The sequence below is a fragment of the Dama dama genome, chromosome 33 (assembly GCF_033118175.1).
Source record: "Dama dama isolate Ldn47 chromosome 33, ASM3311817v1, whole genome shotgun sequence".
NCBI classification, from domain to species: domain Eukaryota; kingdom Metazoa; phylum Chordata; class Mammalia; order Artiodactyla; family Cervidae; genus Dama; species Dama dama.
Window position 1 is genome coordinate 30,145,771 of NC_083713.1, and position 23,500 is coordinate 30,169,270.

General features: G+C 39.4%; 1 protein-coding gene across 2 annotated transcripts in view; it reads left to right on the top strand.

The window, feature by feature from the left end:
- Nucleotides 1–11,312, top strand: part of ABCB11 (ATP binding cassette subfamily B member 11) — an 80,909-nt gene extending 69,597 nt beyond the window's left edge. The window contains exons 23-27 of one of the 2 annotated variants that reach the window (XM_061135608.1): nt 3,239–3,395; nt 4,521–4,718; nt 8,164–8,374; nt 10,135–10,280; nt 11,112–11,312. In XM_061135608.1, the coding sequence (XP_060991591.1) occupies nt 3,239–3,395; nt 4,521–4,718; nt 8,164–8,374; nt 10,135–10,280; nt 11,112–11,312 (913 nt within the window). Of the gene's footprint in view, nt 1–3,238; nt 3,396–4,520; nt 4,719–8,163; nt 8,375–10,133; nt 10,281–11,111 lie in introns of both variants that reach the window. The other variant, XM_061135609.1, reaches the window with a different exon arrangement.
- Nucleotides 11,313–23,500: the final 12,188 nt, after the last annotated feature.

Below are 23,500 nucleotides of genomic sequence, written 5' to 3' on the forward strand. Positions count from 1 at the left end.
CTTCAATCCTCCATACCAATGCAAGTCTAGGTCATCACCTGTGCTTCTCACCAACCAGCCAGAGACTCACGGTTCCCATGACATCGTCTTCAGCTTTGATTTATATGCTAAAGTGTTTCATAGAACTCAGAGGAACATTTTACTTCCTCGAGAAGGAAATGGCAACCCACTCCAGTATTCTTGCCTGGAGAATCCCATGAATGGTGGAGCCTGGTGGGCTACCGTCCACGGGGTCGCAAAGAGTCGGATACGACTCAGAGACTTCACTTTCACTTTACCAGTTCATTGGGCTTCCCAGGTGGCGTAGTCGTAAAGAATCTGCCTGCCAATGCAGGAAGATGCAAGAGATGTGGGTTCAATACCTAAATGGGAAGATCCCCTGGAGGAGGAAATGGCACCCAACTAAAGTATTCTTGCCTGGAAAATTCCATGGACAGAGGAGCCTGGCAGGCTACAGCTCACAGGGCCACAAAGAGTTGGACATGACTGAGCACATACAGCATAGCACAGCTCAGAAACAGCCAGATGGGAGAGACCCAGAGGGTGTGCTGTGTGGGGAGGGCTTGGAGCTTTCATACTCTCTCCAGGAATGCCACTCTCCCCAAATCTCCACATGTTCTCCAAACCAGGGGCTCTATGAACTCTGTCTTTGGGATTTTTATGGAGGCTTCATCTTGTGAGACCTGATTAATTAAATCATTGAGCATCAATCAAAGTCAATATCCAGCCTCTTCCCTTCCCTGAGGTCTGAGAAGGGACTGAAGTTCCATCTCTCTAATCACATGGTTGACTCTCCTGGCAACCAGGCCCCATCCTTAGGTTGTGTGTGTGTGCTTAGTCGCTCAGTCGTGTCTGACTCTTTGGGACCCCATGGGCTGTATCCTGTCACGTGCCTCTGTCCATGGAATTTACATGGAAAGAATACTGGAATGTATTGCCATTTCCTACTCCAGGGGATTTTCCCAACCCAGAGATCGAACCTGAATCTCTTGCCCACATCTTTTGCACCTCCTGCATTGGCAGGTGGATTCTTTTCCACTGTGCCACCTGGGAAGCCCATCCTTAGGTTATCCAGAGTTTTTAGAAAAGCCAGTTCCTTAACATAACACAAGGCACATTGATCCTCTCAAAATTTGGGAAAATCCACAGTTTTAGGAGCTCCAAGCCAGAAACTGACAGAAGACCAAATATGTATTTCTTACTATAAGTCCCAATATCACAGAGGAGTAAAAAGTCATATTGCAAAGGGATGTATAGATTTCAGTTCCGTTTAGTTCAGTTGCTCAGTCATGTCTGACTCTTTGTGACCCCATGAACCGCAGCACGCCAGGCCTCCCTGTCCATCACCAACTCCTGGAGCCCACCCAAACCCATGTCCATCGAGTTGGTGATGCCATCCAACTATCTCATTCTCTGTCATCCCCTTCTCCTGCCCTCAATCTTTCCCAGCATCAGGGTCTTTTCAAATGACTCAGCTCTTCGCATCAGGTGGCCAAAGTGTTGGAGTTTCAGCTTCAACATCAGTCCTTCCAATGAACACCCAGGACTGATCTGCTTTAGGATGGACTGGTTGGATCTCCTTGCAGTCCAAGGGACTCTCAAGGGTCTTCTCCAACACCACAGTTCAAAAGCATCAATTCTTTGGTGCTCAACTTTCTTTATAGTCCAACTCTCACATTCATACATGACCTCTGGAAAAACCATAGCCTTGACTAGGTGGACCTTTGTTGGCAAAGTGATGTCTCTGCTTTCTAATATGCTGTCTAGGTTGGTCATAACTTTCTTTCCAAGGAGTAAGCGTAATAAGATTAATTAAGCATTTTCACAGTCTACCATATTGGTTAATGCTGAGAAAACCTAGAAGTCTAAAATAAGATTGTTCATAGATCTACTTTATTTGAACGCTACTTCTCGCTAAGAAGGCAAGTCTCCAGCTGACTCTTCCTAGGTGGAGATAGCAAAGACCCAGCCAGGGGAATCATGTTCCTTTCTTATAGCTCTTCTACAAGCTCTTCTAAGAAGATTAGCTTTGAGTCCAGTTTCTCACATTTCCAGAGCCTGAGGGTGTCAGAGTACCAAGGAACTGGGTGTACATGCATATGAGTGTGGTGTGATGGGGTGGAGGACCTTGAAAAGATGAGGGGGAGATGGTCTGAGAAAACCCTGGAGGACATTAGGAAAATCAGCCCTAGTAAAAGTCTGTTCTCAAGTCATGAACCAGTTCTGTCTTCTTGCCATCTATCTTCTCCTAGAAATAAAGGAAAATTTTTCTTCTGCCCCACGACACCCCCTACCAGCCAGAAAGTCTCTTTTCTAAATTTTTGCATATTTAGAGCTACTAACCCCAAATTGGAAATCACAAACTGTTGACTTATTTAGTTTAGATAAGATTTTTGAAGAATTATTTGCCAACATGTAAAAATCAGAGACTATAGAAAACTCTCGATTTCTGGCTTCTGTTTAAAAACTGAAAGATGACCTTCCATCACTTCCTGTTTTATTCCAGGTGCTTGTCATTGCTTTAAGCTTTAGACTGGGATCCTGGAGATGTTTAGGTTTGCAGGTCTGCCCTAAAGCCATTTCTGCTTATAAACTCAGCAGTAAAACACACAAAGAATCAGGCACAACTGAGCGACTAAGCAGCTCAGCACAAGCACTCACAATGTCCATAAGCTGGGATGAGTAGAAGGATTCAGGCGATCACATCTTTCTCATGCAGTCTGAAGCATGAATTACATGCCTGCTTGGTACAGAATTGATGCTTATATCGCCAATCATGTCTTTCACACACTGATCATAGAGTCATAGAATGTTCACATTGTATTGGATTGACCAAAAAGTTCATTTGGGTTTTTCCATAACAGCTTTGAAGAAGTTCCAATGAACTTTTTCACCGGCCCCAATAAAAAAGTCTAAGGCAATCTGGTGATCTTTCAACCACTCTCTTTATTTCCCCAAGAACTCTTTTTCTCGAACAATTTTTTTAAAGGCTGCTCTACTTGAAGCTGGGTTTGGAGGTTTGAACCCCCCTTGTGCCATCCTCACCTCACCCTTTCTTGTTAGAACACAACTTAAACAGCGTTCATCTCCCCAACTTCCCATTCCCAGATAAGTCTAAAGAGACCTGTTCAAGGCTGCTCAGTCCTTTCCAAGACTAGGCCCCCCCAAACTCTGGCCTCTTAGGCCACCACACCAACCACAGTGCGCCCTTCCTAGCTGGGTGTCTGTCTGATTGCAGGGTGATCTCTTCAGTTGTCCTGAGTGCGACAGCTCTTGGGAGAGCCTCCTCTTACACACCAAGTTATGCCAAAGCTAAAATCTCAGCTGCTCGCTTTTTCCAACTGCTGGACCGACGACCCGCAATCAAGGTCTACAGCAGTGCAGGTGAAAGATGGGTAAGTACTGGAGGTGGGGGTAAGGAGTGCAGTGTGTGTCTCCTGAACAGCCATTGGGGCTGGTTATTTAAGACCACTTAGCTTCGAAATTCTGCAGTATATGGGTGCATTCATATGCACTTAGAATGAGCAGATAGTAGATTTATCAATGTAAAGGAATGAAGTATATTAGCATCAAAATTATTCATAAAGCTGGCATTTGAATAAGGCAATTCTATCTAGTGAATACTTGTTTTATAATACACAGTTACTATAAAACACACTTAGTTCCAGAATGAATGAAGCTATAAGTCTTTGAGACTTGTGCAATCACCTTGATTTTACTGCTGTTCTGCTATGGAATGTAGAAAAACCAGTTTCTCCTGTCCAGTAATACTGAGTTATTTCATGTTTATCTGGGTTCCACATGCCTTCATGTGGACACTGAGAAAATCAATTTGATCTTAATGAAATATCAATTTTTCTAATTGATAGTCCCTACAGGTGTCTTTTTAGATCTTCCTTGCTTGATTTTTAATATCCCAGTATGTTCAAGAGAGCAAAACAACCTAAACCCCAGTAAAGTTAACTAAATTCAGAAATCTTAAAATTGGTCAAATGCCCAATTTCTCCTTCAGCTCAGTAAAAGGCAAGTCTCTGTGAGGTTTATTAAATGTCTATCCATTTCTAGAGTTCACATGTCAGATAGAACAACTGGAGGTTTTCACCTTTGCAATTCAGGGTCAGGTAACTTTCTGTGGAGGTCATTTCAAGTGTTAAATTATTATTTTAAATTTTCAGAGGAACAGAACTGTAGGAGTTTGCATAGTTACTGGCTTCTGTGATGTAATCATCTCTTCTCTTCTCTTCCATGCAGAACGTCAAAGACTGACAAGGAAATCCCTTTAGGTTAGGGCAGGGAATCAAATATCCTTAAATTCAAAGCCCCACCCTCCCTGTATTCTACATCTGTTAAAGTAGGGAATAGAATGCTGTTTCATTAAGTTGCTGTCCTTATACTTTGCATTTTAGCAGCTTGGTGTTGAAGGTATCTTTAAGCAAGGATTTAAAACTCAGACTTAGGTGCATTGTCAACAGTTTAGATTCTAGTAGGAGAATATATAATTCTGATCTTTCCATCCACAGGACAACTTCCGGGGACAGATTGACTTTGTTGACTGTAAATTTACATATCCTTCCCGACCTGATGTACAAGTTCTGAATGGTCTTTCAGTGTCTGTTGGTCCAGGGAAAACCCTGGCATTTGTTGGGAGCAGTGGATGTGGTAAAAGCACCAGCATTCAGCTGTTGGAACGTTTCTATGATCCTGACCAAGGGAAGGTGGTAAGCAATGCAAATGCATTTGAGAATTTAGCTTTCTGCAGAGAATCTCTAACTTCTAAAAGGGGGTCTTCAAAGTTGTGCCTTACCAGACTTATTCTGAAGCGCTTGCCTTGGGCAGTATTCTCCAGTTCTAGTCATTTGCTGCTTGACCTGATTCTACCTCACAATTTCTAATGTTAGATTCATTCTTCCCAGTTCCAGATGGTCTCCTGACCAGATAGGCAAAGAAAACTGCAAAGCTGGAGATGAGTGCACTTAATAGAAGCATTCACTTACCTGTAAATGGGGCAGAAAGTGCAGACTAATCAGGAAACTAATGACTGGGAACAGAAAAAGTGGGGGTGATGAGAAACAAAATGATAAATGAGTTAGAAAGGGAATTTAATATTAAAAATCTGAGACAATCCTGGTTCAATAAGCTAAAGTCTAAATATTATGAGGGTCTCAAATTGGTAGTCATGTGCCTTAAATCTTTGGTAAAGATATTTGAAAAATTGGTGGCTTGCTTTTTTGCTTAATTTCCACAAAATTTCTTTCTCTTCTTTTCTTTTTCCTTTCTATCTTTCCAAATAATATATGCAGAGGAGTACAAAGTAAAATAAGAAATATTTGTAAAAACACAGCAAAACAAAACAAAATCAACATTTATTCCACCATTTCCACCCCACCCCCCTTTTTCTGCTCAAAGGCAACTATTTTTAATCACTTGATGTTTTTAGATCTCCCAACAATTACCTCAGTGTCCCTAAATAATATGCACGTGTTGCTATTTCATGATTTAACAAATTTAGACCCTCTGTTGATTTATTCGCAAGAGATGGAAATTAAGCTTACCCTCCTCCTTTCCCCTCCTTTGACCCACCTCCTCCCAATATGGTTATATTACTTTTAAAAGCTCCTGTTTTTGTAAATTTAATTAATACAGTTCTGTTGCTTTTCCATCACCTGTAGATAACATCTCTTGAATTCTCATTTTCTAAGATGAGATTAGCAACTCTACCTCTATTTTTACTTCTTCCTCCCCGCCCCCTTTTTTTGCCACTCAATCCCTAATAGCTACATTTTTATTTTATCAAGAATATAAAATGCTTCCTTTTTATTTATGCTATTTACTGTCTTTCATGCTTTTCCTCTAGGCTGATTCTAAAAGTTGAAAATCTATTAACTTTTATTATGGCTATGGAAATATTGTTCATCACATAGTTAAGTAGTGAGGTACACTAGCATCACAGTTTCCTTTCTTGCTTTTCTGAAAGACTTTCTTTTTTTCTTGTATTCTCTGCCTTTATAAAATCTTTAGGTTCTTCCCATGTTCTATACTGACATTTACTCTGAGGAACCTGGTTCTTTCCTTTCTTTCTGCCACAGCCCGGACTAATTACATCCTATATATGTTAAACAATTGTCAATCTATGAGTTTCCCACAGTATCTTTTGGATTAGATCCATTATTTCCTAGTTCATGTATTTTCCTCTTTCTTTAGCTTCCCCTCTTATTTTGTTGGAGTGCATCTGTAAGTAGTTTTCTAAGAAATGATTCAGAGGTGTGGGTCTGATTTAATCCACATATTTTGAAAAAAGACTTTTTGATATCCCTGAATAATGTAATTGTCTTTGCAATGAGGATAGATAACATGATGAGGAGAAATGCTGAGGGAAATTTGAAAGAGGTAACTAAAATTTCCTTTGCATAAAGCAAAACAGGGAAACAAGCAAACCGATAATGGTAAAATCCAGGAAATTATGAAAATAAGGAGTAAGAGTTGATTATCTGAAGATTATAATCACTTCTCTTATTAATTTTAGGTATAGGGATTTTATTTGTTTGAAATTATTTGGTGGTTGATGACTCTAGAAAGTACATGGCACTGGGGGTCTGATCTCTGCAAAGGAGAGGATCCAATTTAACCAAATGTCAGATCTTTCATGACCATCACCTGGGTAGACTGTGAACTACATGACATGCAGGCATTCGAATCCTTCATGTTCAACTTCTTTAACATTAACATGTATATTAAGCATATTTCTCTGAATGTACTCAGTGAATGTTCTGGTCACAGGTAGAAAGCATTGCCCAAGAGAAAAATATTTCCTTGCATTTTATAGACACAATTTATTTTATTATATCATTGTAAAATGTTATTACAGACATTTTTCAGTTAGAAAAATACCACCTTTAATGCAATTTTTAAAAATCCTCTTTGCTTTTAAGGAAGCTAACAAATGTAGGCATTCAACATTTTTAGCATTTAATTGGGTGCCTGTGATGTGCCCAGATTAGTTCCTGTGGGAAATTCTAAGGAGCATGAAGCATGTCTTCTGTCTTCTGGGAGCTTACAATACTCGCACATAGACAACAATTAGCAAACAGTTCCAGTACTTAATTATTAGTGCTTTGCAGTGTATAAGTACTATGGAAAATGTATAAAGGAAGAGGAGCAAGGGTTAATTGTTGAGGAATGCCATATACTTTTTCTAGTAGTGTTTGTGTTTTATGCTGCCAAAAAATTATCTAAAATATAGTATATTCATACCACTTAATGTAATCTTTTTCTGAAATCATGGGGCTAAATACTTTATAGTAGTATGTCAGACATACTGTCCTTTTACTGTTCTAGGTCTTTTAAGTGAAAGGGCTCAAATGGTAGATGTTTGAATTCCTGTACTCAACTGCCTAAATAAATCGTGTTGTTGTCATTGATGTTCAGTCACTAGGTTGTGTCCTACTCTTTGCAACCACATGAACTGCAGCTCACCAGGCCTCCCTGCCCCTCATTATCTCCTGGAGTTTGCCCAAGTTCATGTCCATTGAGTCCATGATGCTATTCAATCATAAAAATATATCATGAGTTCCTAGAAAATAGAGATTTTTTTTCCTATGTCATACCAAAGACTGCCTAGCATGGTGCCTTTGTAGCAGATTATTCTGTATCTGTCTGTTGGTTGACCAAGTGAATAAATGTACTCCTTTCTTACTTACTTCTTCATTATCTTTAATCATTCAGAGGTTAGTATCATTGAAATCAACATGTTTGATTCTTATATTGCCCAATAGCTTTACATAGGAAACCCCACTTCATAACCCATGGAGTCTCAAAATTGAGCAATTATGTATACTTGGAGAGGATGTGCTACACCAGAAGATAAAGGAAGTTTTTGTTTTTTAAACTAGATCTGTCTTGAGTGCCTTTCTTGTTTAATACCACCTGCAGAGCTAGCGTTTGGGAAGCAAACAAACAAAACCATGTCTGATCACAACTTTGACACCGCTTCTGGCAGACACCACCTCCAGAAGTCAAAGGCAGCATAATTTATTTCCAAGAATTCTGAGTTTGTTGTCTCTTGAGCAAAGCACGCATCTTGCATAACACTAACTCTAGGATATGAACTTTCCTCACTGCTGGAATTCTAAAATTCAGTGCCCTGGTTGTCACCTCTGTTGGCAGATGATAGATGGGCATGACAGCAAAAATGTAAACGTCCAGTTCCTCCGCTCAAACATTGGAATCGTTTCCCAGGAACCAGTGTTGTTTGCCTGTAGCATAACGGACAACATCAAGTATGGAGACAACACCAAAGAAATTCCCATGGAAAAGGTTATAGAAGCTGCGAAGCAGGCTCAGCTGCATGACTTTGTCATGTCCCTCCCAGAGGTAGGTACCCAGGCAGAGTCATTCCTGGTGGGAGACAGGGAGGGAGAGAGGTAGAATGACCAGAAAGTCATTATGACTGTGGTTCAAGGAGAAGGTCAAAGGCAACACAACTTATTCCCCAGTGCCCTGGGATTGTCTCAGCCTTTTATGCAAAATAAATGTCCTTCATCAACATAATCTTCCGGGCTTTATAAAATTTTTTTTGATGTGGACCATTTTTAAAGTCTTCATTGAATTTGTAACAATATTGCCTCTGTTGTTTGTGTTCTGGTTGTTTGACCTTGACCTAACCCACAATCCCTGTATTGGAAAGTGAAGTGTTAACCACTGAATTGCCAGGAAAGTCCCTAGTCTTTAGTTTTGAACAGTATTATATTATCCAATGCAAGGTATGTTATAGAACTTGTTGCACAAAAAGTAATACCACATTGAGCAGCAGCTTGCGTGTGTGTGCTTAGTCACTTGGTTGTGTCCAGCTCTTTGCGACTCCATGGACTGTAGACTTCCAGGCTCTGTTCATGGGATTCTTCAGGCAAGAATACTGGAGTGGGTGGCTGTTCCCTTCTCCAGGGGATCTTTCTCACCCACGGATCAAACCCAGATCTCCTGCATTGCAGGCAGATTCTTTACAGTCTGAACCACTAGAGAAGCCCTGAATATCAGCTTAGCATAATGAAAAAAAAAAAAAATCCTGAGATTTGGAGCAGACGTTGATTTGAATCCAAGTGATGTCACTTTCTAGTGTAAAGTTATTTCTGTAACTTTGGGATAACTACTTTTCTTTTCTGAGACTCAGTCATTCTACAAAAAGGTAAAAGATAACTTAGAATGAAAGAGTATACAAAACAGCCACACAAAGAAAGCTGCTTCTGTTATTACTGTCATTGTCATTCCATTACTTGGCAGCAACTACTATACATGTAGAGTAAGTTGCACTTGGTTTGGAGTAAGCCTCACTTTCCCAGAGCCAAGTCTGAATGCAGTGTAACATTGACCCTAAATTTTTCCATCCAACAATGGTCTTTCTTGGTGTTCAATCACAAAGAAAATGAAAACATGGAAATTGAAAAATTTTCAGAAAAGAAACTGAAAAATAGGTGATAGGGAGAAAATTATTTCTGTGAACATTAAATGATAATCTGGCTAGAGTAGTTAGTAACATACCTGATGCACAGTAAATACTCTGTGAATGTAACTTTTTTTACACAAGCATTCAGCAAGGGATTCTCTTCCATAATTTCATAAAAATTACAAATATGTGAACTAGTTATCAATATCTGCATTTTCAGGTGAGTTTGCAGCTCACAGAAATTTAAAGTAATTTGTTCATGATCACAGAGCTAGTATACAGCAAGAGTGAAATTCAAAGCAAGGCTTGCATTCCAGAACAATGCCACCTCAACAAGGGAATGGATGAGAAGATCTCCCAAAGGTCCTGACATCCTAGGACCATTCTGTCTTGGAAAGATATTCCAGACAGGAGATTGGAAATCAGGGAATCTTACATCAGGGAGGATCTCATACACAAGGAGAAAGAGATTAAAAAATGAATACAGAGAAAAGGATACAAAGTCCCCTTGTTTTCCAGCATGAAAGGTCACAAATGTCATATTTTTTTTAGATCCTAGATGGAGTTGAAGTCCTTTATAGAAATGATTCACAATTTCACAAAACAACAAATCCTGAGGAGTCATTGATGGGGGCTCCATAAAGCACAGGAGCATGCATGCTTCTGGTTCTCAAATTTACCATATGTTTTCCAGAAATATGAAACTAATGTTGGGTCCCAGGGGTCTCAACTCTCTCGAGGAGAGAAACAACGTATTGCTATTGCTCGGGCCATCGTACGGGATCCGAAAATCTTGCTACTAGATGAAGCTACTTCTGCCTTAGACACAGAAAGTGAAAAGGTAGGTATTGATTTTCTAAGGCTTAGACCATTGTAAATGAGTCTCTTGCTATAATATTTGTCTTTATAAAATGGTAGTGTTGTTAATTTTCTGATTCGTTAACAGTAGAAATGGCTACTCCTTTGAGGAATCAAAAGACATTAGTTTAGAAAAAGGATTTAAAATTGCTTCAAATAAAAAAAAATTTAACTTTAAAATAAGAATTGTTTTTAAAATTGTTTAGGTTAGGTGACATTTTTTTTCAAGGGCAAATGATTAGCTATCTTAAGTAAAATAAAATAATCCTGGCCATCTGTTAGGCATTTCATATTTTACAGTTCTAAAGTTCTGTGGCAGAGCAGATGGGAAGCATACAAAACAAAGTAAGAGGTGGTTTCTGATGTGCATTTTGCATAAAAGTAAATGCAATTGGGCAAAACACAATTATGAAATTTACCATTTATAATTAATTCCTTAAAAATTAGGATTCCATTTTGGAGACAGCTAAATTGTCCTCAGTGAAGAATGGTAGGGAATGACCACCTACCTGCTACCTTACATCGTTTCCCTGGTTTCATTTCATTAATAGTAAACTAGCCCATTGAGTAACGTAAAATTACTTCATGGTCTCGTAGTTTGGTTCATTATAGGTTCAGTGAAATTTTTCAGCCTGTGGACTGCAATTTAAGTCATTGATGTGTTGCATTCAGCAAGTATTTCTTTAAACCTCTCTCTCATATCAAGCCCTGAATATAGTGATGTTACTCAGGTGGTGTGAAGCAGAACTCAGGCAATAGTGGACCAGGGAACAAATATATGTCTTTGTACCAACTTTCCATCTTCTCTTTGTAGACGGTGCAAGTCGCCCTGGACAAAGCGAGAGAAGGTCGAACCTGCATTGTCATTGCCCATCGTCTGTCCACCATCCGGAACTCAGATATCATTGCTGTCATGTCACAGGGGGTAGTGGTTGAAAAGGGGACCCACGAAGAACTGATGGCTCAGAAAGGGGCCTATTACAAACTTGTTACCACAGGAGCCCCCATCAGCTGACCTCACTTGTGAGATTCTACGCACAGACAGTACACCAGTGACAGGAGTGCCAGGGACTGTTTTTCTTCTTTTTTCTTTAAGCAGAAATAATGATATTTTACTTTTACAGATATACATTGGACCTGAGCTAGTTTACCTGCAATAATAATTTAGTTTTAAATGTCTGTACATAGAAAATGAAAGAAACCAGGGTCATTGGCAATAAGAATCCAATGTCAAGCAGCCATCATCCAGTGCTTTCACCAGTCCCAGTTACTCCATGGGAATTAGCGAGACATCGTGATGTGGAGGAAATAAGACTTGGAATTCCCCAGGGGTAGAGAACCATCCCTTGCATTTTGAGCACTTGGGGTTCACAGAGCCTGGTCTAGACTAGCCACTTGACAAATATCTACTGAGCTGGACCAAGGTCATATAGAGAAGAACAGAAGGACTGAAGACCGGCTGTTTTTTGATTTAAGTTTTCTTGCATGTGAAAGCAGATTCATCCATCTCTAAGGATGAGGAGAGAAAGCAGGACTTATACTTTGGGCACTCTCAGACTGAAAGGGGCAGAAAAAGACAGATATTAAAAAGGGGTTACCAGTCAGGAATGTTGATGTATAGATTCAAGGTGTAGTGCGGGGGTGGTGAAGTCCTCATTTACTGGACTAGGTTCTGCCGTATGGCTGGAGCGGGGGGCTCCATCCTGGGTCTTGTACTCCTCTTCACCCCGTTCACATTGGTTGCTGTCCTTTCTTTCTCCAAATCCCAGCATGAAGTGAAAATAGTGGTTTTACCTTGTGTAAGTGTTTTCTTCCCATGGCCAACAAACGAAATTCTGCAAATTAAGCCTGAGCTATCATATCATGGTATATTATTTATGTCTCTGGTCCAGTGTTTCCTGGTGAATAACCACACAGATGGTTTAACAGGTTAACTAGTTAGAACAGAAGAACTGATCATTGTGAAGTCAGAAAGGGAGAGGGTAGAGGGCAGCATTCTACTTGTGACAAGTGGCAGTGATAAGTAAGTTGCAGAATAAAGATGCCTTCAAGAAGGAATTAAGCTTTGTAGGAAGCACGTGCTTATCCTGTAACACTGAAGAAAAAAGACCAACATCCATTTGTTTTAAGTTTTTGTTTCAGAGGAAGAACATAAGCTATGTGCTGGGAGGCTGCCAGTTTCCTGGAATAGAATGGATGATTAAATTATTTTTGAAATAAGATACTTGGAAGTTATTGATGAGAGGGAAGAGCTTGACTGGAGATGGTTTGAAATGATTTGGGAAAACACTTGAATTACAACTTCAAAAATACAGAAGTAAATAAAGTTGCAAGTTTATTTTACAATGTCAGGGATTGCCAGTGTCTTCATTTTTGTCATGTATCCTGTATCACTCATGAAGATGTGGTTTCTACAATTTTACATTATTGTTTCTCAGGTGATGGAAAGACTTGCTTAATCTGTTGTGACTGACACTATCTTAAGTCTTTCTGTAATTTCTAATGTTTTCAGGATGGGTTCTGCTGTGTTCAAACTCTTTCCATAACCCCAGTTAATAAAACTTTATGGAAGAAAAAAATACAAGGATTGGAAGATAAAGTTGGGAAAATTTCTCTGAGGGTAGGACAAAAAGACCTGAGAAGTAGAAAAAGACTTAGAGGAACAATCCAGGAGATGCAATAATTAGCTAACAGCAGCTCTGGAAAGAGAGTTCAGAGAAAACTGTGGGGAAACATGATTAAATAGTCCAAGAATATGTCCTATAGTTGAAGGATATGAATTTTCAACTTGAAAGGGTTCACAAAGTGTCAAATATAATAAATAAACAAAGACCTTACCTGGGCACACCATTATGCAATTTTGAAAGACTGAGGCAAAGGAGAAGATACCAAAAGCTTCCTAGAGAAGGGGAACATATAACAAAGAAGCATAATGACATAGGACCTCTTGACTGTGACACTGAAAGTCAGAAGACCTAAAGATTTGTCTTGAGAATTCTGAGGGAAAAATTATTTCTGTTCTGGAATTTTATTCCCAGCAAACTATTCTCAAGAATGAGAGATGCCTAAAGAAATTCTGCCGTTTATGAGTTTCAAAATTGTATGGAAGCAGGTGCCTATAAACCAGAAATGTTACTATTTGAGAAAAAAATAGAAGAGTTGGCCTCCAACTTTTTGTCTAGAAACACTTTTTCATATTGTTACTCTAGGTCTATTCTACCTGTGCTCTTGGGAAATTATTTCAATAAAAAGACATTTTGAATTTAATGATGCAGTCATGCATACAATTTTTGGCAATTGTACACTCATTTAAAAATGTAAGTCCAGTAATATTTTGATGTTATGTCCTTAAAGAGGAAAATACATAGGATCATAATTAGGTATAGTTCACCACATATTTTTTAACGCATTAAAGGTAAGTTTCCTATCTGAAGAAAATATCAGAATATTCTCATCAGTCTGTTTTAGGATCCCACATTATATTTCCAACTAATGAGTTGGATTTATTAATATGTCTTATGCATGTAGAATCTCTCTGCAATCAGATCAATAAGGATATTAGTGGAGATAAAAAATTGCAAATTTGGCTGCTCTTTCCAAACACATTTTGAGATAAATTTACATATATGTGTGTACTATTATAAAATAAGCATTATGTCCACTTGTATTGCTGTAAATTTCCAGGTCAAGTGAACAATCTCACCTGCCTATAAGAGATGGCAGGTGAAATTAACTGAAATCCAGTTCCAATTTCTTTCACACTGCGTTCAGTGAAATACCCAATTAATTTAAATGGATAGACTGTAAATAAAGCAATGCACATGATTATCATCTAATTAGCACTGGCCAGCATTATAATGTGCTCATTAGTGAGTTGTATGGGATCCTAAGGCTCATAATGAGTAATCAGGGTACACGTGACTGGCATGTAGCTGTCTGGATGCAGCTACTAAACTCAATAAATCAGCACTAAGATAGAATGTGCAGTAGAAAAAGAAGAAGAATACACAGCCAGACAGTGAGTTGGCAATTTCTTTCTTCCTATAATATAGGTATAGCTGCTACTCTCAGATGCAAAGAGATAAATGTGAGGACAACAGAACAGCTGGGAATAGAAAGGGAAATGTTCACTGAAGGTGATCCAAAATGAGTATCTATAATAATTAAGAATGATTATAGGCAAGAAAGAAAATTGTGCTATCTTACTGGTTGAGAGTATATATTTCTTTTTTTTTCTTCTTATAAAATTTATTTATTTTTCAATTGAAGGATAATTACTTTATGGAATTTTGTTTGATTTCTGCCAAACATCAACATGAATCAGGCATAGGTATGAAAGTATATATTTCTGATAGATCAAGTATGAAATCAAACTAACGGATGAACAGTGTTTTCATAAAATTCCTTAGAAGTTGAAAATTCAATGGATCATTTAAATATACCCTGTAATAACATTCACAAAGCATTTCATAATTTAGAAGCCACTTTGCCTTCATAATTCTTGTTATTGTGAAACCATTTCGTAGGTTGCAGAGGAGGAAGGCAGCTCTAAGTTGCATTCATTGTTATATACATAAGGAGTTAGGTTGACACCCAATCCTACACCCTTTCCCCTTGCATGCTTCTGTTTCAGAGGTCAGAAAGCCAAATACTTACCTTCCCAGACTCTTGCAGCTAGAGGAGACCATGTGACTACTGTGGTCAACTAAATGCAGGCGCAAGTCTCTGTGGAGGCTTTCCTTCTGGAATAAAGCCTGGGTTGAAGAAACCACATTTGCTTTCCCCCTTTCTTCTTTCCTAGATGCACAGTGACCATGCTGTGGCCACTTGGACAGAAGCCATACACTGTGGATGGCAGAGCAGGAGGACAGGCTGAAACTGATTCTTGGACCTCGGTGAGCAGCTATTGCAGCCTGGACTGCTTACCCCCAGTCATCCTGTTAAACACAGACAAAACACCTCTCACTTGTTTAAGCACCGAAGTGGTTTGTTGTAGTTGTAATTGTTGCTGTTAATTATAGATTAACACACTCAGTAGATAGAGTTAGATTTTTATTAATAAAAACTGTTGAAACATACATTTAAAGATAATAAAGCAATGTTGAAATATTGATGTATTCACAGATGACCTCAAAATATGACCTTTAAATCCAGAGGTATTCCACAAACATTAAGTGAAAGAAAGAATTAATATGTCTTTTTGCAAATGTCACTGCTATGAGAAGGAAATGTCAGTGGATGGATGTCCTTTGCAGCTCATTCTAGTTGGTTTCTAGAAACATTTCACGTACCCTGCTTCATTTTGCTTTAAGCAAAGGAGACATTTATTTAAACACTTAGTTCTTTGTGACTAAGCTTTCTCATCCTCTCATATTATTAATATAAAATTGGTGCCAGACTGGGAATGGCCTCGCTTCCACGGGCAGGATATAGCCAGACTTGAAAAGAAAGTAATTCAAGAAGATGAATTTGAAACAGAATGGACTAGAATAGATGGGAAATCAAGTCACCAGCTAATTTGTAGCTGGTGACAGTCTCAACCCAATTCTGCCAAGCCCACAGGCTGGAGATATTCCAGGCTATCCAGAGCCTGGACCCCTTGGGAAATCTCCCCCAGGAAAGGCCTATATTGAACTCAACCTTGTATCTCTATCACCAAAAGGAATTTAATAAGTGTTTGTCAGGTGTTGGGGGAGGGTGGAAAAGTTAGAGAGGAAAAAAAAAAAAAGAAAGAAAGAAGGGGCCCTGTTTGAGCCTGAGAAGATTTTTGAAGCTATGTGGAACTGAACCTCTAATTTAATTTAGCGTGGTCATCCTCAAAAGTCTTGGCATCATATGATATGATGTTAGAGTTGTGTTGTAGTCAAGAAGTACATTTCAATAGCCATAAAGAATTATTAAGTAAACATTATCTTTATGTGTTTGTACTGTGCTGTGCTTAGTTGTTCAGTCATCTGACTCTTTGTGACCCTATGGACTGGAGCCCACCAGGCTCCTCTGTCCATGGGGATTCTCCAGGCAAGAGTACTGGGGTGGGTTGCCATGCCCTCCTCCAGGGGATCATCCCAACCCAGGGATCGAACCCAGGCCTCCTGCATTGCAGGTGGATTCTTTACCGTCTGAGCCACCAGGGAATCCCAAGAATACTGGAGTGGGTAGCCTATCCCTTCTTCAGGGAAACTTTCTGACCCAGGAATCAAACCAGGGTCTCCTGCATTACATGTGGATTCTTCACCAGCCAAGTTACCTGGGAAGCCCCTTATGTCTTTGAGAGATCTGTAATTAGTTCACAACAAACTTACTAAAATGCTATTTCAAAGTTCTAATCACTTTCCTCATATAGCAGAGTTGGTTAAGTACCTCCAAGCCTTCTTCACACAAAGAAACTTTTCTTGTCCTTCCCCTTCTTCTCAGTCAGCCTGTTACCATACATATCCCACTAGTATTTCTCCCAGCAGGAAGAAGATCCTCTTTAGGATATTAAGGAAAGGGAAAGGGAGCTGGTGATTTATTACAGAATCCCTTTTGTAAGTAGGGGCTTGCTTTCTTTTTTTTTCTTTTTTGTCAATTAATGTATTTTTTATTGAAGGATAATTGCTTTGCAGAATTCTGTTGTTTCCTGTCAAACCTCAACATGAATCAGCCATGGTGCTACTGCTAAGTCACTTCAGTCATGTCCAACTCTGTGCGACCCCATCCCTGGGATTCTCCAGGCAAGAACACTGGAGTGGGTTGCCATTTCCTTCTCCAATGCATAAGAGTGAAAAGTGAAAGTGAAGTCAGCCATAGGTGTACATATATCTCCTCCCTTTTGGCCCTCCTTCCCATCTCCCTCCCCATCCTACCCCACTAGGTTGATACAGAGAGATGGGGCTTTCCTGGTGGCTCAGATGGTAAAAAAAAAAAAATCTGGCTACAATGAAAGAGACCCAGATTTGATCCCTGGGTTAGGAAGATCCCCTGGAGAGGGAATGGCTACCCATTCCAGTATTCATGCCTAGAGAATTCCATGGACAGAGGAGCCTGTTAGGTTGCAGTCCATGGGGTCACAAAGAGTCAGACACGACTAAGAGACTAATACTGTCTTCCTTATGTAAGATAAGCAAGTAGGAAGTCTGTGAATATTTTCATGTGACTATTTTTGGCCTCAAACATCAGTTACATTATTTCACATCTCTATGCATCTCTTTTCATAGTGATAAATTCAGATTCTAATTGGAATAGGATGTTTTAAAGACCAAAATGTATTATATAAATCTAAACCTGTTTATTAAAGTATCATATTATAAAATGGAGTGCACTTTCAAATTTACAGCCTTGTTCATTGCAAGTAAGTAAAATTTAATGTGAGGGCTTCCCAGGTGGCTCAGTGGTAAAGAATCTGCCTGTAATGCAGAAGAAGCGAGTGATCCCTGGATTGGGAAGATGTCCTGTAGCAGGAAAGGGCAATCTACTCCAGTACCCTTGCCTGGAAAATTCCATGGACAGAGGAGCCTGGTGGACCACCATGGGGCCACAAAAAGTCATATATGGCTGAGCGACCACACACACAACATTTAATATAATTGGCTCTTCTTCCAGTTTTATGGAATGAGATCCTCAGAGTTGCAGAATTTCAGAGCTAGAAGGAACCTTTCATTCTAAGTCCATTTTAAGTCTCTCATCTGAGAAACTGGTCAACTGAATCTACCAACATTAAAAGGACTCCCAGCATGCCAGGAGTTAAACACAGAGACATGTTAGACCCCAGTCAAACGACTCGATCCAGGGTACTTGCTGCCAAGCTCCACAAAGTCTTTCATGCATCTATCTGTCTGTGAATCTGCTAACACCTGCCCCCTTGAGTTCTGACACCTTTGTGGATCTAAACAGGGACATGTGGTACTGCTTTTTGATTGGCCAGCATGAGCAGGGCATCAACACCTCAATACTAAAAAAGTTAGACTCACACAAAAATTTCACAAACTCAGACAGGAATATTTACTTCCCCCTTATTAAGTCAATGCAATCTTCAAATACAAAGACAGCAAGGCCTCTATGATTTCTTTCACTCAAAAAGAAATTATAAAAAGGCAGAATTCGGAATGATTCTGAAGAAAAAGAGATCTCAAGGATCAGATGTTTTCAATGCACAATAGTTGAGCTTGAGGGCAAGGGTGGTGTCTAAGAAAGGCAGTGATGGGTGAATGCAATGTCCACTTTTAGAAAACCTCTTCCATCAATGGCAGGGTATGTGAGGAGACATCACAATCTGGCCTGGACTGTTCCTAAGATGCAGACCAAATCCAGGGTGAAGTCAAGTCCTTGGCCAGAAGTTGGGGTATGATTGGCCCACTTGATATGAAAGGCAGGGGGGAGTTGGAGGAGAAAGGAAGCTCTTCATCTTAATCAGCTCTGGGTTTCTTTCCCAGACACACATGAGCCTGCTCCTCCTGAAGAGTGCCCAGACTGTCCCAGGGCAGAGGTTGCTGCTCCCACATGCACCAGCCCTGGAGATGCACCGAGGTGGGTGGCCGTGATCGCTCCTGGGGGCAGCCCCTGGTCTGTGCAGCAAACCCCGCTAGGCAGGAACACAGCTGCCACCCTTCTCTCCTTACCCAGTCTGCTCCCCAGCAGCTTCTTTAGAACATAGTGGTCTTTGGGGAAAATAATCACAGGTTTTGAGCTGAAGACAAATTCAGAAATCTTGTGGCAAAATCTTCAAAGAAAAATTCGAAGATATTTAAAAATTCAAACAGAAAATAATTAATCGGTCTTACATTAACCTTTATAACCTCAGTCTTTGAACTTCCTTCCTCTTTGAATGCAATCACATCTGTGCTGCCAAAAGAAACAAGATGTGATTTCTTCCGGGTCATCGCTGTGATCACCATCAAAGAATGGCAAAGACAGTAATTAGTACTCCACACCAAATCAGCCTGAGATTTGACATAAATTGCATTTGTCCTCTGCAGAGCTAAAAGGAAGCACTTATATTTCCTAGAGTTTTCTAATGAGTTGCTGTCATTTGGCAGAAGTTTCTGAAATATTGCTTCTTACAGGCCTTTCTTGCCATTAGCATTTTTTAAAAGAAAAAACAAAATGAAGATTCAAAAAAACAAGTACCACTGCTTTACCTTCAGTGTGGAATCAGCCTCAGAAAGCATTAAAGGTAAAGGGAAGGAAAAATTAGGAACACTACCTTATTTCCTTGGAAACTTTGAGGTCCATTTTTCCAGGAGGCTGTTTGCAATTTCCAGAGAGGCTTGGATAGTCAGTCAATGAGGGCCAAATCCTCAGGTGCAACTAAACATCAGCAATTCTTTTAAAACAGTTTCTGAATATCTTCAGAAGTACTGGTATCCAGAGTATAGGCATGACAGACCCAGCCAAGCAGGAAAACTTGGTCAGGAATTCATCCATCCATGAGAATATTGGATAAAGCTCCACTCAGTTTGTGACCCTTTAAGGGTTTCTGGGGCAAAGAAGGAGGAAAAATCCAGACTCTCTGGTCTGAGGCAACAGAGCTAAGAGTACTGGGAGACCAAGGTGGTTCCAGTCCATAGGACAGAGTACGACAAGAGAGCTCCACAGAGAGACTCCCAGATCTGCAGAGGATTTTCCTCAAAATCACAGCAATGTACTATTAGCTTTTTAAAATTTCCTTTTAAATGTGTAAAGATGCTCAACATCGCTCATTATTAGAGAAATGCAAATCAAAACCACAGTGAGAGATCACCTCACACCGGTCAGAATGGCCATCATCAAAAAGTCTACAGACAATAAATGCTGGAGAGGATGTGGAGAAAAGAGAACACTCTTGAACTGTTGGTGGGAATGTAAATTGAGACAGCCACTATGGAAGACGGTATGGAGATTCCTTAAAAAACTAGGAATAAAACCACCATATGACCCAGCAATCCCATTCCTAGCCATATACCCTGAGGAAACCAGGGCTGAAAAAGACACATGTATCCCATTGTTCATTGCAGCACTATTTACAATAGCTAGAACATGGAAGCAACCTAGATGTCCATTGACAGATGAATGTATCAAGAAGTGGTGGTACATATACACAGGGGAATATTACTTGGCCAAAAAAAGGAACGCTTTTGAGTCAGTTCTGATGAGGTGGATGAACCTAGAACCTGTCATACAGAATGAAGTGAGTCAGAAAGAGAAAGATAAATATCATATTCTAACACATATATATGAAATCTAGAAGAATGGTGCTGAAGAACTTATTTACAGGGCAGCAATGGACAAACAGACATAGAGAATAGACTTATGGACATGGGGAGAGGGGAGGAGATGGGGAGATGTATGGGGAGAGTAACATGGAAACTTACATTACCATATGTAAAATAGACAGCCAACGGGAATTTGCTTTATGGCTCAGAAACTCAAACAGGGGCTCTGTATCAACCTAGAGGGTGGGGTGGGGAGGGCCATGGGAGGGAGGTTCAAAAGGGAGGGGATATATGTGTACCTATGGCTGATTCATGTTGAGGTTTGACAGAAAACAACAAAATTCTGTAAAGCAACTATCCTTCAATTAAAAAATAAATTAAAAAGAAAAAACAATAATTATTTTTCAGGGAAAAGCACTGTGTGATTTGATCTGTGTAGGCACACATGTACACAACTATTTAACTTTGACTAAAAATAAATAAAATTTTAAAATGCACTTCCTCAGTTGTGTTAGCTGTATTTCAAGAAAGTAATGAAATGCATTTTAATAGCCATACATGGCTAGTGGCTACCACAATGGACAGCACAGACATAGAACATTTCCATTACTGTATAAAGTTCAATTGAAGTGCTGGAATATGGAATATACAGGCTTCATATCCTTAAGAAATGAATAATGTCTTAAAAAACAAGTCTTTTGACTTTCTCTTATACCAGAGTTTTTTTGTTTTTGTTTTTGTTTTTTTGTATGCACCAAATTTATTTACAGGGTGTGAATAAATATAAAGCATTGAGAGGTAAAACTTTGAGCTTCAAGGGCATCTTATAAGAATTTTTAAAATCATCCTTCTGTTACACTGAAATAGGCATAGAGAATGCACCAACTTAACCATAAGAGGCAGACATCCTTTCAATAGGTTGTCAAAGGAAAGAGATTCAACACACTTCTTGGTAGCTAGTTTCAGCAATAATAAATTAATTTGCATTCCTTTCAAATGTATGCTTGATTGGACAGTTTCTCAAGTCCCCTGTCTAGATTTCTCATCTTGAAAACTCATATTGACATTTTTCTTCTGAATATGTAGCTATGTAGACATTTTGAATATATGGTTAAGCTACAGTAAGTCAAATGAACTCAATTTCCCTTACTTTTGGCAAATAATTTGGAACCAGTAGAGTCTTTTCCATCAATATTTAAGGCAGGCATTTTCTCCAAGGCAGTGAGAAGCTCTTCCTCTAGCTGTCTAAGCAGTTTCAATTTGCAAAAGCAGCTCGCCACCATATGAATCCCTCCAGGAGGCTTCAACTAGAGCAAAGAGGGGAATTTCATCACATGGGGACTTTAGGACTTTATGGCAGATGGGGTTTGAGTTGTTGGGGATTAATTATAGAAAATGAGCCCATACCTCATCCTATTCCCCTTCTGAGGATCGTGCATCACCCCACAGACAGGACTTGCAATGTGGTGGCTAAAGAGAACTTCTCTGTGAGAATCAAGAAGGGATTTATGGTGGACTCAAACATCGTAGCAGAATCCCACTGGGTATCAGTACCCCACTTTCCTCAGGCCTTGGTGACAGCAGGCTGATGCTGTGTCGGGATGAGTGATTCTTCAAAACAAACATTACTAATTTCAAACAAAACTTTGATAAAGGGCTCTCAGACAGGAATGAGATTTCTGACAAGCGCAGCTGTGTATGTAATGAGGCATGTGTGCTTAGTCACTTCAGTCATGTCTGACTCTGTGCTACCCATGGACTCCAGTCTGCCTGGCTCCTCTGTCCATGAGATTCTCCAGGCAAGAATACTGGAGTCGGTTGCCAGTTCCTTCTCCAGGGAATCTTACTGACCCAGGGACTGAACCTATGCTTCATAAAGGATTAAAGGATTGATGTGACTTTCTACTGATCAACAGTGGGGTGAGGTGGGAGGGACTGAACTAGTGAACAAGGGGCAACATCTTCAGTATCATCCTACTCTCTTTCACCCAAAGGCCCCACTGACATGAGACAAATTTCCTTCTTAACATAATCATTCATCATCCTCACCTTCTTGCTTAGTAATCACTCAACCTCGGAAACCAAGTTCAGTTACCTTTTTTAACAAAAGCTATTACAAATTGTGTTTTGTAAAAGTAACAGCTTATACTTAGTAAGTACACTTAGAAAGGAACAAATAATTACTTTGATTTTGAGAGGTTTTGTTAGTGTCAACTAATATTTTGTCAAATAGCACTTGCTAGAACTGGTGTTTTCATACATATTTATGGATTATTTAATATAATATCTAAAATAATTCATATATTGGTATTCTTCAGAAGAGTTACATAAAGCATTGTGGTAGATCACAAGTCACTACAATGTGTAGCAAAATCTGACTCAGAATGTACTTGATTGAAATGAAATAGTTATCAACTTAAAGTTTAGAATTACTAGGTCCAAGAAAGGGGAAAGAAATTTACTGAAAAACTTTTAGCATGTTAGCATTCCATCAATAATAACTTTCTAAAGTAAAGCTGTATATTTTCATCACAGTTCAGTATATGCAGAACTCAACTAATAAATATAAGCATTTCATAACTTTCCTGGGTTAGAGCATGACCTACAGGAAGGCACTCGATTTCCCTGGTTTTGAAAGATTAGCTCCTACAAATAACATATAAGGATGACATAATGAAGAGATAAACCTTTGGGGTGGAGTAAATAATGTTCTAAGCAGAGAGTCTTCAGAAGAGTTTATTAAAATGTTGGAAAGCACTACCATAAAACAGAGACCAAGAGTTAAGAAGAGATTCAAGTCCAGAAAGTAACCAAGCCTATATCCTTCCCTGTTGATATGTAACCGTAACGAGAGCTACTGCTGGCCCCATCCGCACCCAGCATACTTGGTGTAAGTTAAACAGGATATGACATTTTAAGGTCATTTCTGGAAAAATTACTGACTTACATGGCAACCATCATAGAACCTATGTAAAAGCATTCATTCCTATCGATTTTTACCTCTTGAAGAAACAAAATACAGTGTCATGTTAAT